The following is an 18,368-nucleotide window of genomic DNA, read 5'->3' as shown; positions in this document are numbered from 1 at the left end:
TTTCGTGGGTCCCCGCTCGTGGTCTTCTGATAACAACTGGAATCCCTCCGTGTTGTTCTCGCCCCGGAAAACCCCACCATTCAAGGTCGGAGGTTTGTCGTCCGGCGCACGATTGCTGATGTCGAGTCCAGTATTCTTCCCAGTTCTGTTGTTTTCTTCCTTCGCCGCATTCTGTCCTGTGCGTAGTCGAAAAGTTGCTCGGGATATCGCACTCCGTTTTCGTATTCCTCCGCCTCTTCGGTGGGTCCATCCCACGGTGTGTGTGCGGAAGTGCCTGGCGGATGTCGTCCTGCAAGGCCTGTGCCTCTCTTAATGTCTTTTCGACGTGATCCCCGGCCCTGTTGTTGGCCTCGGTGATCTCTTGGACTCGTTCTCTGGCGAAATCGAGTTCCGCGCAAAGTTGTCCGTACTGGTCGTTTCTTTCTTGGAGAAGCTGCTCGAGTTTCTCTTTCTCTCTCGTCAACTCCTCGATCCTTTGCCGTTGGTTTAGGACCCTTTGCTGTAGGAAGGTGAGGTTCGGGCTGACTCCTCCTTCACCCTCGTGGGTTCGCCATTGCCCGTCCTCTTGCTGAACCAGGGTGATGCCCCAGTCCTCAGCGACTTGTCGGATGTACCGCGGGGGAGCCAGTTCTCCCTCGTCATCCGTTTCGATGAAAGCGTGATGGGCGGTGTCATTTCCCTCCTGGTGGTTGCTGCTCATCAAGTCTTCTTGATCCGAGTCGGTGAGTTCATCGTCCTGCTCGATGACTCGGTCAATGTCGATTTCGAGGTCGTCCTGCGTGTAGCTGGCGGCTGCGACCTCCAGAAACCGGGTTCTTCTTCCGACCGTGTTTTGGTCGATGGTGGCAGCTTCCTTCCCTGGAACCGGTCTCCACTCTTTCTTGCTGCGGCAGTCTCGTTTGAAGTGCCCCTTCTTGCCGCAATTGTAACAAGTGATGCCTGATTTGTCCTTGGCACCATCTCTCTTTCCTGCCCATTGTGCCTGGGCAGCGCTGACGTCCATGGGTCCCGAGTGCGTGCCGTATGACGTGCTCTGGTGCTGGCGTTTCTTTTGTCGTTGGGCTTGTGGTAGCCTGCGGATCGCTGAATCTCGCTGCCCTTCTTCTGTTGTTTGCGGGCGAACTGTCGGTCGTCAATTTTGACAGCCATGGCGATGTACTCGTCGAGCGTGTCAGGTCGGCTCTCCTTGTAGAGCTCGTCCTTGACCTCCTCCTTCAGTCCTCCGTAGAACAGGTGCATCAGCCCCTCGTCGTCTATTTCTGCCTTCATGGAGTCTTGTCGGAAAATCGTGGCGTAGGCGGTGGCTGACCTAGTCTGCTTCAGCCGTCCTAGCCGTTCCTGGGCGTGTAACTTCTCGTCCTTGTCACCGAACACCTTCTGAATCTCACTCTCGAACTCGGAGTAGTTCTCGAAGACCTTTTTGGTGAAGGGTTTGTGGATTGCTCCGCCGAGGAAATCACTCAGTGTTCCCGTGAACCACTTGAGGGCCTTGTCCTTGAGTCGGGTGGCGGCGTACCTGGTCTTGGACTCCTCAGTGGCGAACTGGTGCGAGTTGTGGTCGAGATAGTTCCGCATCTCCGTGATCCAACCTGGCAAGGCTTCCTGGTCGCCCCCGTACTTCTCGGGTTGCTCCAATTTGACCTTCGTCTTGGCCGGGTCCTTGGTGTGGACCTCGGTCGCCGCAAGTCGGGCTGCCAATGCCGCGTTGCTGGCCTTGGTCTTCGCAAGCTCTTCTTCAGTTTCGTCGAGTCGTTCGGTGACTCTCTGAAGCGCGGCCGTGATCTGGCCCGGCGTCGGTTGAGTTGCCATGTCGTTTTACCTTCGAGCCTGAACTGTAACAGATCAAAGGGAGTTAGCAACGTGTGACGAACCTGTCTCTGGACCCGTCCTGTTAGGGTTCAGTATCGGTCGAAGGTATTCTCTCAAGGGTGCTTAGGTTCGGTGCAGCCAAAGGGTGCACAACAAAGACTTGTCTCAACAGTAGGCTCTCGAGCTTGTAGCGAACTGTAGTTGTGATTGCTAACTGGAGAACTCCCAGAGCTCTCCAGAATGAGTGACTATATACTATCTAAGTGTAAGTGGCTCTCTGAGGCTCTCACAGAGCCTCACAGAGCCGGGCTCCTTGTGGGCCCTAGGGAGCACATTCCTATTGGCCCCTTTAGTCCGTCCCGTCCTGGCTCTCTGTGGCTCCCACGGAGCCACGGGGAGCCCTACTCTCATTGGTTCCTTAAGGATGGGTCATGGGGCGGCCCGCGCCCTTAGTTGGTCTCAATCCGTGACATATACTTATAGAAGGCTTTTCCGAATCGTTCTAAGTAGAATATAGGTTTATACCCTTTAAAAGGTCCGGATAGGCTATTATCTAACTAGCTAGGGAATAGGTTCCGGAGTATTTTAGCAAGTCGGTCTACTATCTTATTGATTAAACGGGCTTAAGGAGTATTAGTTACCGAAGGTTTAGAGGCTAGAGTATTTAGGTCGATTAATACAGTAGTTTATATAGAGGCCGGTATTAAAATTGGAGTACTATCTGTTAAGATTACTGCCTATCTAGAGGGAGGGCTGGTTAGTAGAGGTATTTACATTATATAAAGGTAGTAAATATCCGTTTATCCGATTTCGATCGAGATATATACTATCGAATTCTAATATAGATTTTAATTCCTTCCTATATACCGAGCCTATAACCCTCTATCCTTTTTAGATCTTTACCCTTTAACTATATTACTCTAGTAATTATCTATCTTCTTAAGCTAATAGTATCCTTCCTAGTATATATTCTAAAGGAGGTTACAGATACCCTGGTAAGTTTGCTTAGCTAAGCCGAGTAGTATAATTATTATTGTTACTAATCCGTTTAAAATAAGCTATACTAGATAGAGAAAAGTCGGCTAGACTAGGGTTAAGCCTACTTCGAGGAGGTAAACGAGAAGTTAAGTATTATATTAGTTGTTTAAAGATTATTATTCCAGATCCTATTATCCTACTTCTCTACAATAGGCCGATTGCTTTTTGCGTATCGCTTGCCTACTAGTTAGAAGAGTCTCTTAGAGATCCGATTGTTGTTTTTATTAATAAGTTAGTAGAGCCTTTCTCCTTCGAGCTTAGTTCGGCCGGATTGGTAACCTTTAATCCTTCGTTAGGGGTTTCATCGTTATTTTTCAAGTCTTATAGCCTCTACTTCGTAAATTCTCTCGTAACTGAATCCGTCCTCTCGACAAATTATCCTTCTAGTTAGAAGGTTCTATAGCCCAGTTTTGTGACGAACCTGTCTCTGGACCCGTCCTGTTAGGGTTCAGTATCGGTCGAAGGTATTCTCTCAAGGGTGCTTAGGTTCGGTGCAGCCAAAGGGTGCACAACAAAGACTTGTCTCAACAGTAGGCTCTCGAGCTTGTAGCGAACTGTAGTTGTGATTGCTAACTGGAGAACTCCCAGAGCTCTCCAGGACGAGTGACTATATACCTGTCTAATTCTTGAGTGCTCAGTGTGCTCAGTTCCTCTGAACACTGATCACACTGATCACTTAGAACGTCCTGTTCATCCTGATTGGTGATTGGGATCGCGGTGCTCACTGTGCTCAGTCTGCTTGGCGACTGAGCTCACTGATCACCCTGCTGCATCCCTGATTGGTTTGACTGGCCCGGGGCGTCCCGTGCCTTGGGCCCCACATGTTGGCATATCCGTGACACGATGCCCCTCCTCCAGGGCTGACGTCCCGTCGGCCGCATCCCCAGCCAACCTCCTGAAATAGCGCCAACAGTCCTCAATCCAATCTGGTTAGCAACTTCCTCCTTTTCCTTCCACACCATCCTTCATCATGACTGACGGCATAAGGAAACCGAAACGAAAACAAAAATCCAGCACTGAACGCCGTCGTACACGCGCGCGCATCTCCGAGCTCTTTGGTACCGAAATGGTGAAGTGTACTCGTTGCAAAGAAAAGAAACTTGCAACTTGTAAGGCGACCGACAATTCCGACGTCTGTGGTAATTGCTTGTCCGTTGGTAACCATTCGTGTGACGCATTCGGCTACCACGATTCCGCTGTCGAGCGTATGGTGATTGAGAAGCGCAATCTCGATCGTGAGGAGCAAGAGACTGCGGATGCGATCCGCACGCTGATGGCGAAAGCGGACCGCCTCCGTATCCAGCGTCGTGCTCTTGAGGACAGAGCGCTGGTGATGTTCAACCAGGAGGGGGAAGTGTTGGCGGAGCAAGAGCGCCGCGAGGTTTCTGGCGCGCAGCCGTCTTCGGGTGCTGTTGCTGTCCCCTCCTCCGGTCCCTTCTGGGATCAGGGGTGCGTCCTTCTTTCTTCCCCTTCTTTTTTTTTTTTTTTTTGGTCCCCCGGTTGACCGTGTTTAGCTTTTCGGACGACCCCTTCCTCGCCGGGGTCGACTTATCTGCGGGGTTTCCTTTGGTCGATCCGGGTTCCTCTGGTGGAACTCCTGAAGTTTCTCGGGGCAGTTGAGATTTGTAGCTGGTTGCCATGAATTGTCTTCTGGGCCGAAGTCTAGCCACTTGACCAAATACTCCAACTGTCCTTTCGTGATGCGTGAATCTAGGACTTCCTCAACGTCCCACTCCTCCTCTTCGTCTTCTGCCTCAGCGTCCTTGTCGAGTCGTGCGTTCTTGGGTGCTGGTTCCAGAAGCGAGATGTGGAAAACGTTGGTCCGTAGTCGCATTGTCGAGGGTAACGCGAGTGCGTAATTGTTCTCCGAAATCTTTTTGTCGATCTTGAACGGTCCGATTTTGCGAAAATCGAGTTTCCTGCTTGGTCGCTTTGTGTGAAGATTTCGAGAAATGAGGTAAACTTTGCCCCCCTCTTCTAGGCGAGGTCCCTCGAGCCTGTTTCTGTCGTAGAACTTCTTCATCCTGGTTCGTACGAACTCGAGTTCCTCCTTGAGCATCGCGTGCAGCGAGCTCATTTTGTCGGCTTTGACTGCCGCTCTGGGCACCGAGACTTCGGGCCCTTGTCGCAAATCTGCTTCGTAGCCGTAATTCGCGAAGAATGGTGTGACCTTCGTGGTCTCCGTGACGGTGGTGTTGTAGGCGAGTTGTGCCGTTGGCAACAGCTCGACCCAATCATCCTGCTGGAAGTTGACGTACAACCGTAGGTATTGTTCAACGATCTGGTTGAGTCGTTCCGTCTGTCCGTCCGTTTGTGGGTGATAAGCAGTCGAAAGCTTACTCTTCGTACCCAGCTTCGTCATCAGAGCTTGCCAAAACTTTGATGCGAACTTCGTGTCTCTGTCTGTGATCCATTCTTCCGGCCATCCGTGGACCGAGGTGATGTTGCGATAGATCACGTCTGCGAGTTGTTCTGCTGACCATGTCTCCTTGTAAGGGAGGAAGTAACTCCACTTGGTGAGCCTGTCCACCATTGTGAGGATGCTGTCGTATTCCACTCCCGTTACTGAGTCCTTGGAGACTGGCAGTTTGGTGATGAAGTCCATCGTCACCGAGCTCCATGGTCGTTCTGCGACTGGCAATGGTTGCAACAGCCCATATGGTTTGTGTCGTCCTGGTTTGCTTCGTCCGCAGAGGTCGCACTCTGCTAGGACTGCTTCTGTCGCCTGCTTGATTCCTGGGAAGTCGTAATTCTGCTTGACTTTTGCAATTGTTTTGCTGATTCCCATGTGTCCTCCGAGTCTCGACTCGTGGATCTTTCGAATGAGCTCCTTTTGGTCACCAAGCCTGACGTAGGCCTTGTCGTGGTACCAGAGTCTCGTTCCATCAAGTCGCAATCCCGCGATCTTGGATTCTGGCTCTTCTTGCCATGCATCGCGCTCGCCGTCCGCGATGACTCCTTGGAAATCTTGTTCCAATCGTTGTTCCCTGAAGGCCGCACAGCATTCTACAAACGGTTGCAGAGGCCTAGCTTCGGGATCTTCCGACTGTCGCTGAAGTGCTGCGATCTCGTAGTCTTCAGTCGGTTGGGAAGCGTGCCGTAGCGATCCGTCTGTCTGTTGATGTAGCAATGGTGGTGAGGCTTCAGACGTGTTGTCGTGATGATCCGCTCTCCTACTCAAGGCGTCCGCTCGTGCGTTCTCTGAGCCTTTCTTGTAGTGGATCATGAAGTTGAATTCGGACAGAAATTCTGCCCACCGAGTTTGTCGTCCGTTCAGCACCTTCGTGGTGGTGAAGTATCGTAAGTTCTTGTGGTCCGTGTACACCTGGACTTCGTGTGTCGTGCCGCTGAGGTATGGTCTCCATTCCTGAAATGCTTCGATGATTGCGAGAAGCTCCTTGTCGTGGATCGGGTAGTTGAGCCTTGGTCCTTCGAGTTTCTTGGAGAAGAACGCAACTGGATGCAGCTTGCCGTCCTTGTCCCTCTGACCAAGTTGTCCTCCGATCGCGAAGTCCGAAGCATCAGCCTCGACTTCGAAAGGCGTGCTTGGATCGGGCAGCATGAGCACCGGGTCGGCGATGATCGCATCGCGGATCCGCTGGAAAGCCTGCTCGTGCTCCTGCTTCCACTGGAATGTGGCATCCTTCTTCGTGAGTTCGTGTAGAGGTCTCGCGATGTCGCCGAAGTTCTTGATGAACATCCGGACAAAGTTGGCGAATCCGATGAATCCTCTGACCTCTGTGGCGTTTGTTGGTGTCGGCCACGTCCTGACAGCTTCCAGTTTCTCGGGTTCGATCTTGACCCATCCTGGGGAGATTTCGTAACCCAGAAACACTGTCTTTTTGACATGAAACTCGCTCTTGTCCTTGTTGACTGACAACTTGTGCTCATGCAGTGCATCCAGCACCTGCTGCACATGCTTCTTGTGTTCTTCGAGTGTCTTGGAGTAGATGAGAATGTCATCCAAGTAACAGACTGCAAATTTATCGAGGCAATGTCGTATTGCGTGGTCGATAGCGGCTTGAAATGTCGCTGGTGCGTTGGTCAACCCAAACGGCATGACGAGGTACTCGTAGTGCCCGTAGGGTGTCCGAAAAGCCGTCTTCCATTCGTCTCCTTCCTTGATGCGGATGTGGGCGTACGCTGTCGGAAGATCGAGGCGCGTGAAGTATTGTGCCCCTGACAGTTGATCTCGAAGCCGCGAAATCAGTGGCAGCGGGTACCGGTTCTTCACTGTCTCGTTGTTCAACTGTCGGTAGTCCACACACATCCTGAGTTTCCCATCCTTCTTTGGAACGAAAAGGACTGGGTACCCCGCTGGAGATGTCGATGGTCTGATGTGCCCTATCTCGAGGTTCTTTTCGAGATAGCTCCTCAACTCTGCATCTTGCTTCTCGTTGGTGTGGTACACCTTGAAGAACTTCAACTGGGCTCCTTCCTTGAGTCTGATCTCGTGATCCCAAGGTCCGTGGTCTGGTAGCCCTGCAAGATGTTTTGCCGTGAACGCCGGGTGCCCCTTGTAGTCGTCTGGGATCTGCCCCGTCTTTGCGTTCTTCGCTGTACCCTCGTAGTACGCGAACTTGTTGTTCCCAGGCTCGATGCTCGCTGCTTCGAGTTCCCTGACTTCTTCTGCTGCCAGCTCGATGCTTGCCGCTTCGAGCTGATTGACCCATTGTTCGTGTTTGAGCATTCCGTGCTCGTCGACTGAGACGACGGCGATGGTTCGTTCCTCCCGTGCCTGCTTCTTTCGTCGTGTGCCGCTTCTTCCGGATTTCAGAGTGCGTGGTTCTGCACTGGCTGCTTCCTGCGGTGGGCCCGTAGAGGGGGTTCGTTCGGACCCGCTGCTCTCCCGTGGCTCCTGTTCTGCGCGTTCTCCCATCGAGTTGGTCGGATGCTCCCGCTGTTCCCGCGGTCGCAGATGGCCATCTCCCTTCCAACTGATGTCTGGGTCGTAATCCTCATGCCATGGGCGTCCGAGAATCATGTCTTTCTTCGGCCCCATGTTCACGATGTCGAACACCACTTGGGTGGTTTTTCCTTCCACCTCAATGTCGAGTGGTTCTGTCTCTCGTCGTACCCATTGTGTGTCGAATGGTCCCTTGACGACGTGTGGTTGCTTCTTGATCCTCCATGGGATTCTGAGTTGATTCACAAATGTGGGCGCAATGAGGTCCATCTGCGCTCCTCCATCCACTAACGCGAGGGCTTCGATCTTCCCCCATCGCGCTGTGATCCAGAGCCTGTTGTCTGGCTTGGTGCTTCGTACAGCAGCTACTTCGTGTTCGTCTGCTGGGAGGGTCGTTGTAAGGCTTCTGTTTGCGCCAGTTCTTCCTGTACTGCGCAGCCTGTCTCCGCTGTTGTGGAGTTAGAGATTTCCGGGCCCCTCGGAGGGCCCTGAGCCGTTTCCCAAGCTCTCGTGGTGTTTCAAGGCGTCCCTGTCCGCACCTTGGCTTGCGGCATCAATCGTCTGGTGTTCTTGGAGCCATTGGGCCACCCACGCCTCGGTTGGGCGCCTCTCGTTCCTTCGGGACGCTCTTGTCCTCTGGTGTGGCTTCCTCTGGGATTGCTGTTCCATATATCCCCAGATTTTCTCGTCGGCGTGTGATAGGCAGTCTGCGCTTCGGCATTCGTTGACTCCTACGCCCGTTAGACAGCGTCGGGGCCAGGCTGCCTTGGGTTTAACCCTCAGCCTGCCCTCGTGAGTGCGTTGTGTGTCCCACAACATGCTTGCGGGAGCGTCGCCGCTGTCGTATACCCATCTGATGGGTAGGGGTTGCATCCCCTTTTCTTCCCTCGTGGGCCAGAAACTGTTGCGAAATTTGTCCTGGAAATGGTACCGACATTCGTGCGCGATACACTGAAACCAGGGCAGGTAGATGTGGTTCTCTTTTCGTGGGTCCACCCGCTCGTGGTCTTCTGATAACAACTGGAATCCCTCCGTGTTGTTCTCGCCCCGGGAACCCCACCATTCGAGGTCGGAGGTTTGTCGCCCGGCGCGCACGATGTGCTGATGTCGCGTCCAGTATTCTTCCCAGCTCTGCTGTTTTCTTCCTTTCGCCGCATTCTGTTCCTGTGCGTAGTCGAAAAGTTGCTCGGGGTATCGTACTCCGTTTTCGTATCCTTCCGCCTCTTCGGTGGGTCCATCCCACGGTGTGTGGTGCGGAAGTGCCTGGCGGATGTCGTCCTGCAAGGCCTGTGCCTCTCTTAATGTCTTTTCGACGTGATCCCCGGCCCTGTTGTTGGCCTCGGTGATCTCTTGGACTCGTTCCCTGGCGAAATCGAGTTCCGCGCAAAGTCGTCCGTACTGGTCGTTCCTTCTCTGGAGAAGTTGCTCGAGTTCTTCTTTCTCTCTTGACAACTCCTCGATCCTTTGCCGTTGGCTTAGGACCTTCTGTTGCAGAAAAATGAGGTTCGGGCTGACTCCTCCTTCACCCTCGTGGGTTCGCCATTGCCCGTCCTCTTGCTGAACCAGGGTGATGCCCCAGTCCTCAGCGACTTGTCGGATGTGCCGCGGGGGAGCCAGTTCTCCCTCGTCATCCGTTTCGATGAAAGCGTGATGGGCGGTGTCATTTCCCTCCTGGTGGTTGCTGCTCATCAAGTCTTCTTGATCCGAGTCGGTGAGTTCATCGTCCTGCTCGATGACTCGGTCAATGTCGATTTCGAGGTCGTCCTGCGTGTAGCTGGCGGCTGCGACCTCCAGAAACCGGGTTCTTCTTCCGACCGTGTTTTGGTCGATGGTGGCAGCTTCCTTCCCTGGAACCGGTCTCCACTCTTTCTTGCTGCGGCAGTCGCGTTTGAAGTGACCCTTCTTGCCGCAATTGTAGCAAGTGATGCCTGATTTGTCCTTGGCACCATCTCTCTTTCCTGCCCATTGTGCCTGGGCAGCGCTGACGTCCATGGGTCCCGAGTGAGTGCCGTACGACGTGCTCTGGTGCTGGCGTTTCTTTTTGTCGTTGGGTTTGTGGTAGCCTGCGGATCGCTGAGTCTCGCTGCCCTTCTTCTGTTGTTTGCGGGCGAACTGTCGGTCGTCAATCTTGACAGCCATGGCGATGTACTCGTCGAGCGTGTCAGGTCGGCTCTCCTTGTAGAGCTCGTCCTTGACCTCCTCCTTCAGTCCTCCGTAGAACAGGTGCATCAGCCCCTCGTCGTCTATCTCTGCCTTCATGGAGTCTTGTCGGAAAATCGTGGCGTAGGCGGTGGCTGACCTAGTCTGCTTCAGCCGTCCTAGCCGTTCCTGGGCGTGCAACTTCTCGTCCTTGTCGCCGAACACCTTCTGAATCTCACTCTCGAACTCGGAGTAGTTCTCGAAGACCTTTTTGGTGAAGGGTTTGTGGATTGCTCCGCCGAGGAAATCACTCAGTGTTCCCGTGAACCACTTGAGGGCCTTGTCCTTGAGTCGGGTGGCGGCGTATCTGGTCTTGGATTCCTCAGTGGCGAACTGGTGCGAGTTGTGGTCGAGATAGTTCCGCATCTCCGTGATCCAACCTGGCAAGGCTTCCTGGTCGCCCCCGTACTTCTCGGGTTGCTCCAATTTGACCTTCGTCTTGGCCGGGTCCTTGGTGTGGACCTCGGTCGCCGCAAGTCGGGCTGCCAATGCCGCGTTGCTGGCCTTGGTCTTCGCAAGCTCTTCTTCAGTTTCGTCGAGTCGTTCGGTGACTCTCTGAAGCGCGGCCGTGATCTGGCCCGGCGTCGGTTGAGTTGCCATGTCGTTTTACCTTCGAGCCTGAACTGTAACAGATCAAAGGGAGTTAGCAACGTGTGACGAACCTGTCTCTGGACCCGTCCTGTTAGGGTTCAGTATCGGTCGAAGGTATTCTCTCAAGGGTGCTTAGGTTCGGTGCAGCCAAAGGGTGCACAACAAAGACTTGTCTCAACAGTAGGCTCTCGAGCTTGTAGCGAACTGTAGTTGTGATTGCTAACTGGAGAACTCCCAGAGCTCTCCAGGACGAGTGACTATATACCTGTCTAATTCTTGAGTGCTCAGTGTGCTCAGTTCCTCTGAACACTGATCACACTGATCACTTAGAACGTCCTGTTCATCCTGATTGGTGATTGGGATCGCGGTGCTCACTGTGCTCAGTCTGCTTGGCGACTGAGCTCACTGATCACCCTGCTGCATCCCTGATTGGTTTGACTGGCCCGGGGCGTCCCGTGCCTTGGGCCCCACATGTTGGCATATCCGTGACAAGTTTAGACCTAGAGTAAAGCTCCTCCCCGATTAAGCCCCCATTTGAAGTAGCGATATACCTTTAATTAGATTTAGGTGGGTGAGGCCCTGTAGTGCACACACTAACAGGGCTTACAATGCACTTTGGGGAAGCAATGCACAGTACTATTGCTTAGCTACCAGCAGTAATTACAGGGCCTAGGCCCTATAACAGTGGTTAATTTAGTAGGTAGACCACTATTGTTTTGGGAATGCCTCTATATTTGCTATCTTAACCACTGGAGTTGGATTTACTACTTCCTTCTCATATACCCACCGACCGGGGCACAGTGCCGAATTCGGCCCAGCGGTCTTAGTGGTAAAAAACTGAATCCCGCAAAACTCATTTGTATAGGTTTGACTAAAATGGGCTCACCTGCTCGCAGCCGCACCCAGAAGTGCCCGGGCCCACTTGCACTACTACCTTAAAAACCGGTGCAGGGTAGGCCGGTTGGGGCCAAGCGGTGCAGGGTAGGCCGCTTGGGAGCCAACCACCGGTGCAGGGTAGGTCGCTTGGGATGCCAAGAGGTGCAGGGTAGGCCGGTTGGGAACAACCGGGTGCAGGGTAGCTCGCTTGGGAAACCCAGGTGCAGGGTAGGTGCAGGGTAGCTCGATTCGGGAGAAACTAACACTTAGTGAAAAGAAGAACCAACCTTCTTCAAACTAAGATAGCTAGCCACCCAGTAATCGTACCGCCACAACCAAGATACCAGTATATAGCTACAGGCCATACGAATTCAATTACAGTACTGTAGAGCCCCCCAGATGGCCACAGCACTAGTAATCTGAACTCTAGGGTTCAACAACCTTAAAACCATATATACTACTAAACACTTGTAGTAGGTTACATACTATATATACATTGTAATATCAATGTTGTATAAGGGAGGAATTGGCTTAGAGAATAATCTTCAATACTACAGATCCTATAACCGTAGAATCAATATACCTATGTGTGTAGCCTTCTGGTCAGAAGGCCGCGGTCACAACTACCGTAAAAAGAGGTTACTTCAACAAGTGTGGAAAAAGAAATAGAATTGTATGCCCTGTAAACTCTGAGAGGGCTTGAGCCTCTGACTAAATATAAGGATGCCCTAGGCGGATGAACGCGACGAAGAAACGGAAAAAACGAAAATTCCAGACCCTATGTCCCTCTGGTCAGAGGGAGCTCGTTGCCCTAGTTTATTATCTATTACTTACTAGAGCTTTATAGGATGTCTTACTCTTACTCTATAAACATTTAAAGTTTGTTAAAATCTTCCCTGCTATAACCCTTAGGGTTATAGGTATAGAAAATAATGGGAAGTTTAAGCCTTTATATCTCCCGATATATACTAGCTAGAAGTATAAGGTAAGTAATATCTAAATCTAACTTATACTATATATCTAAGATAATTTTATATCATTTCTAAAGTACCCTAACTAGTAGATATTAGCAAATCAATTTGTTAGCGAATTACTATGAGAGATGAAATCTTGAGTTTACACCCACTTATCAAAGTAAATCCCTTACCTCCAATACATTTATAAAACTAGAGGATACTAAAAGATCTTATTGTATTTTTACTTTATTTTTACTAGTAGTGGTTGCGGTTTTATACGTAGTTGAAATTCCCAGTTTTCAGGGTTATAGGTGGGGCACAAATAACGAAAAGGGGGGGGGGGCCGACAAGTGGGGGGGGCGACTTATAATCCCCCTGTTGGAATGCCGCACGAGCCCAACCCGCCTTGGCCTTACATGGCCTGGGTAGAAACCTGGGAAGAGGAACAGTGGATGGGTACGTACCTAGGTACCTCGGGAGGGAATCTCGGAGAGGATACAGGAGGTAAACCTGTGAGGGTTGGGGTTATATATTAGGTAGAAATGCTGTAACATAATTCGGGTGCACCTGTCATGACCAGGTACATACGGAATTGGGATTCTCCGCCTTCAGATCAATGAACATAAGTAGCTAATATCTTCGGGTAGTTTTTCTTCACCCCCTTTTTGCCGTTTAAGGACTAAACAAGTAGAAAATACCGGACAGTCACCCCCGATAGCGACCCCACCACGAGCCCACACTCGGAATGAAGGAACAGAAGACACCCACACTGCTTCCCCCACCACACCCCCACACACTTTTCTCCTTCCATTGATCCTACTAGAAGGCTTGATCCCGCCTCATCACAAAAGCATCGCTAAAAACGGACACTTTGTTGTATTTCATCCAAAAATGCAGGCCAACCCCGAGCACGAAGAGCTCTATCGGCGGGCCGCCACCGATCCTCGATCCATTTCCCGCGCCGAACGCAACGCCATCTGGGGCCACCCGCCGCCCGAGGAGGAAGACAGACTCTGCGTCGCCAAAACAGGCCACACCCGCGCAGGGCTGGTTGTCAAGGCGATCGAAAACAAGGACGAGCTCACGCTCTGCGAGGCCCAGATTCTCTGTTCTGGCCGCAGCGTGAACTATGACATACCCCAGTATGCCGGCCCGCCGAGCCTTGACCTGCTCGAGACGTCGCTGTTGCAGTATCTCAAGGAGCCCACCCCGCTAGAGAAGCTCCGAAACGAGGCGGTGGATCAATTATCGGCTGTTCGCTCAGCCGAGGAGGTCACCGCCGTGACGAACGCCACTAGTCGGCGGCGCGTTTTCAAAATGGCGGAGATAGAGGCAAGAGAGGAGAAGTGGCGAGAGTTCGAAAGGGCAAGGCGCCTAAAGGTCGGAACGCCCTGGATGAGGGGAATGCTTCGGGATGGTCTCCTTGAAGACGGCGCCGAGTGTTGGGGATTCGTTGTGTTCCGCACCGGGTGCTACCACGGTGATGAGGGCGAAGCCGCGTGGCAGAGGTTCCGCGACTACTTGCCCAAGGTGGCCGCGACATCAATCCTGCACTGGAACAGCGGGCCAGAGCTACAGCCTTCGCTCCGTGTCCTCTTTGTCGAGGACAAGGAGTTGGAAAGCGCGTCGAATGAGCAGCTGCGCGCCAAGTTCAAGAAGATGCGCGATGGAGCCAGAGGCGACCATCTGCCCAAGGGGATAAGGACCAACTGCTTCCTTGTCGCCGACGAGGCAGTGATTGAGAGCGAGGCAGCCCAGGCGCCATATACACCTCGGTACACGGATGATATAGAGATGGGAGTGGAAATCCTGGACGACGACCCAGTGGTATATATCCGTGCCGTTGACCCCGATTACGTGGCTCCCGCTGTTCCGGCTGAGGCAACCACAAAAGAAACGGCGGGCGATATTACTGGTCTCAGAACTACCCCCACCAGTGGCAACAGTTCATCTGTCGCTCCCGAACCGACGAACGTCGGTGCAAAGGAGGCGGGAGACGAAATGGCCGATTTCAAAGGTGAGGCCACAATGGCGTTGCCACGCGTATTCGACTGGCTGCACGCTGTCTGTTTCTACGCCGAGCGCGGCATCACTCCAACATGGGATGCTCGAAAGGGATGGCACACAGTCCATGTGCAAACTAAGAAGCCGGAAGCATGGATACGGAACTGGTCACCCAATTCGGGCGGTGTAGAGTACATCCACGTCAGGCGGTCTGCCGTTCCCGGGCCCTGGCAGGTGACTGGAGCACCACCTAGCTTGCCTCCCTAGGTAGGTAAGGTGGTACGATAGCTACCTACGTAGACATGCTGAACCTCTTCAAAAGTCCGGGGCCGCAGACTAATTAGAAGGACTGCAAACGCAGGAGAATGCAACGGAAAACAGGAAAATACGAAACTCCCCTTCATCTAGTCAGACGGCGAAGTGTTCTACGCCCCAATTCAGTAATATTAGTACCTAAGTTCGCATTCAGATTTGGCCGCAACGTGAACCAGCATCAAACAAGCCACAACCTTAGCCCTGCGTGCATAGCTGTACCCCTATTCAGAGGCCGCCCTTCAGCGAGGAAATGGAAGGCATTAGATAGTATCAACTCCAATTCATTCTTTGCCGATACTGCGGTTATTTACGGTGGACAAGCTCTAGCAAGGAACCATGGAAACCAACCAGGTGGGTGATTCGGAAAATGGGCATTCCCGTGATAGTAGTAGTTGCATACTGAAAAGTAGGGAATAGTGATAATGATATGGGGGTTGTTGATTCCCGATTTGGCGATCCAAGTGCTCAAATATCGGGGTTGTCTGTACCTAAGCAGGGGTTTTCTAACTTCTTCACTCTACGCCTCGACACAGTAAGAATATCCCTCCTTGAACTGACACGAGTTCCATGTCGACCGATCCGCCACGTCGTAGGAGAGCGACGGATTCCATTCCATCAGCTGTTCGTGAGTAGCTATTAAAAGGAAAGTCAGCATCTCCCTCATCAGACCCGCGGGGGATATATCACGGTAAACCGGTCTCTTCACATACCGCCCCAAAAGTTTGCTTTCCACCAGCAAGCGTTTGCGCTCCCGAAGCGGGTCTGCAAATCATGGACGTCGTAAAAGTCGTCATAAATGTCGTAGCGGGTGCAGTTCTCCCTCGTACCCGGGGCCCGAGGCAGCGAGGCCGGGTCTGTCCACTCCGGGAACGCGGGCTCGGTCGTCGTTGCCGAAGGGCTGCCCGTGTAGGTGTCCGTGGGCCACGGAATGTCGCTCTCCGGTGTTTCCCACGAGGTCGTGAAGCAGGTGCTGGGGGCGCCCGGGCTGAGGCAGGGGTTGGTGAAGCTGTGTTGTGGGCGTTGGCACTCGGTGGTTCGTGTTGACTGTGAAGGAAAACGAAGAAGGGTAGGTAGGTGCGTGGTTGTACTTACTGCGATGTCGTGGTTGGTTGTGGCCTCGCCGTCGTCGATACAACGCCGGGCGGACTCAGGCAGATCATATGACCGGTGAAGGAACGTAGATTTCCGCAATGAGACTTTAGGTTTGGGTTCAGTTCAATGAGTTCGCGGACTGTCAAGCCGTGAGACTTAGCCACCCTTTGGCACGTGTCTATCGGCATAACCTTGTATGTGTTGCACTGCTGCGGGATGCAAATCTCGGTCCCCGCCGCAGGGAAACGGGCACAAAACATTGGGAGCTTGTTCGAGTAGAGCAGGGAGAATGTAGACACCTGCTTGGCCCTGCTGATGGAACGGCAATTGTCTGATTTCTTGATCGTATATTGTGCCTCGCAGGTGTAGGAAGGGATAGGGATCCTATCAGTCAGGGTCGGGAGCGGGATTGTGGTGGTGCCCAAGCGGTACCTGGCCGGTGAAGTCACTGGATACGATGTGACTTGGCACCTTGATTTTGGCAAATGTATCGGTTAGTTAGTAACGATCACGCGTGGTTGTGGTGGAAGGATCGCGTACGAAGAAGTCAGGGAAGAATAGTGAGACGCGAGACCATCATAATAGCCCAGCGGCGAGTTTAAACGTGCCTGCAGCATTCGGAAGGTGCAGGCTGATGGGCACAAATCCAACGGCGGCTCGTCGTTGGATGCGTTTGCTTGTTCCATCATAAGGAGAGCGAGACAGTGGTCACCCGCCCTGACTCGCGCATTAGCGGTCCAGCAAGCACGAAATGGTCTGACAAGGTCACTTACGTATCTGTCAGGCACGCCCACTTGTACGTGTCCAGCAGCAGGTCGACCACGTATGTGGCCGGAAAGACATAGTACCCAACCGTGATATTGTCTGTGTCGGCGCACTGGGCAATCTGAAGCTCTCGCAGCGCCTCCAGACTCGAGGCACATGAGGGAGTAGTGCACATCAAATCTATGGTGTCGGGGCTCGGCAGCGCATTTTGCGCGACCTGCCACAGGATCGGGTCGCATACCACGGCCTCACTGAACGTTGCACTAGAAATTTGATCAGAATTGGAACCCTTGGATCCAGACAGGAAACCCGGGACAGCAGCCTCACGCGCATGACGGGGACAAATTCGGCGGCGTGTCGATCTGGCCAGCGTAAGACCCGTTGGGTGAGACAAAACTCAGAGCCGAAACAGAGCGAGGGCCAGATGCCGTCAGGAGCTACGGGCGGTACTCGGGTTAGCACTCCTGCTCAGGGTCCATATGTGAGGATCAACTTGGGGAAAGCACTCACAAGTGCCCCAAAGAGCCAAGCGGCAGCAGCCATTGTGAGTTGATAAGTAGGTACCTGTAAGGACGTGCCACTGTGGTTGGTAAAATCTCCTCCGATTTCCAATTCTCAGCTTTGACTTAGGAGACGGTGAGATTGATGAATGCCAGCCAGCACTCAACCGTAAATACTTCTTTCGTCATTGTCTGGATTCCAAACGACGGGGATAGAAGTACCTACCTATTCAAGGGGGGGCGGGCCTCGGCTTTGCTGTCCAGGCACTTGTATGGGGTGGGGCTGACCCGCGCTCAACACACGTCCTTCGCATTAGCAGGGCTCATTCGCGTGTTGCCCTGCAGGCGGGCCAGTTTCCTCTCCCTCAGCACACCGTACAACCACATTACAGCCCTTGCAGAGCCATCACGAGTTCCATAGCACCCACTGGGACTATACCATGCTAGGTACCCAAGAAGGTAGGAGTTTTGCCTCGAGGTACACAACGATCGGGGTCGGCACGTTCCCCGGCGAGCTGTAAAAGGGTTTTCATAGTTAGCCCCCGCTCACTCCACTCAGTTTCGATAGTTTAAAGTCCTGGTGGGTCTTGTCTTCCAACTCGGGGCCCCATCGAGACACAAATGGTTGGTCAAAGAATGGGCAGAAGCGAGGGTCGGACGACTCCACCTATTGGCCGACTTCAGATCGGATATGGTCGATATCGTTGTTGGTAGTGTATCGCCGAGCAACACACCGAGCATGTTCCTTGAGACTGCCACCACCACCGAAGCACTGTGTACTGAGTATGGGAGGCAAAGTCTGGGGTCGGACTCGAGGTGCACTACCTACGGCAAGCTAGTACGCTATGGAGCCGAAATCACAGCCGCGGTTTGCTGGGCAACCAGAGCTCCGAATCAGGAGGTTGGGCCGGGAGAAAGGCGAACAGGACAAGGGTAACAGCGCAAGTTGAAGGAAGATGCGGACGGTTGGTTATGCTTGCGTTGGGGGGGGGGGCGTTGATGTTCCTATAAGTCATGCGCTGGGAGCACGATCAGTGATTGTACCTCAAAGCAATTATCGGTGCAGGCAACGGTCGTGGGATCCGACCCGGCCGTGGAACGACAATGGGGCCCCTTTACGTGCTCCTAGGCCTGCTGGTCTCTCTGGTCACCCAAGTTCAGGGCAAAGCCGTCTTTGCTCACTTCATGGCAAGTTGTCTGCACTCTGCACGACCCGTTACCTTAAGCTGGAGTTTAGCACACGCCTATTGTATGGTTAGCTGTAGCCATGTTGTGTTTATTTAGATCAATGTGGAGCAACTCGCATCATGTATGCAA

General features: G+C 52.9%; 2 protein-coding genes across 2 annotated transcripts; one reads left to right on the top strand and one right to left on the bottom strand.

Annotated features, from left to right (window-relative positions):
* Positions 1-13,070: 13,070 nt before the first annotated feature.
* Positions 13,071-14,844, top strand: B0H64DRAFT_409730 (uncharacterized protein). The gene has a single exon (XM_062804736.1). The coding sequence runs from the start codon at positions 13,267-13,269 to the stop codon at positions 14,644-14,646; it is 1,380 nt and encodes a 459-aa protein (XP_062655197.1). The 5' UTR covers positions 13,071-13,266; the 3' UTR covers positions 14,647-14,844.
* Positions 14,845-15,004: 160 nt separating this feature from the next.
* Positions 15,005-17,418, bottom strand: B0H64DRAFT_249422 (uncharacterized protein). Its single transcript, XM_062799971.1, has 8 exons — positions 17,278-17,418; positions 17,062-17,227; positions 16,879-16,988; positions 16,560-16,814; positions 16,327-16,503; positions 15,787-16,257; positions 15,405-15,700; positions 15,005-15,327 (listed from the first exon to the last, which is right to left on the bottom strand). The coding sequence occupies exons 2-8, from the start codon at positions 17,092-17,094 to the stop codon at positions 15,212-15,214; spliced, it is 1,458 nt and encodes a 485-aa protein (XP_062655196.1). The 5' UTR covers positions 17,095-17,227; positions 17,278-17,418; the 3' UTR covers positions 15,005-15,211.
* Between the last annotated feature and the right edge of the window lie 950 nt (positions 17,419-18,368).

Source organism: Chaetomium fimeti (genome assembly GCF_033439085.1).
Source record: "Chaetomium fimeti strain CBS 168.71 chromosome Unknown B0H64scaffold_9, whole genome shotgun sequence".
In the NCBI taxonomy this organism is placed as follows: Eukaryota; Fungi; Ascomycota; class Sordariomycetes; order Sordariales; family Chaetomiaceae; genus Chaetomium; species Chaetomium fimeti.
This window is presented reverse-complemented; position numbering and strand designations above follow the sequence as displayed.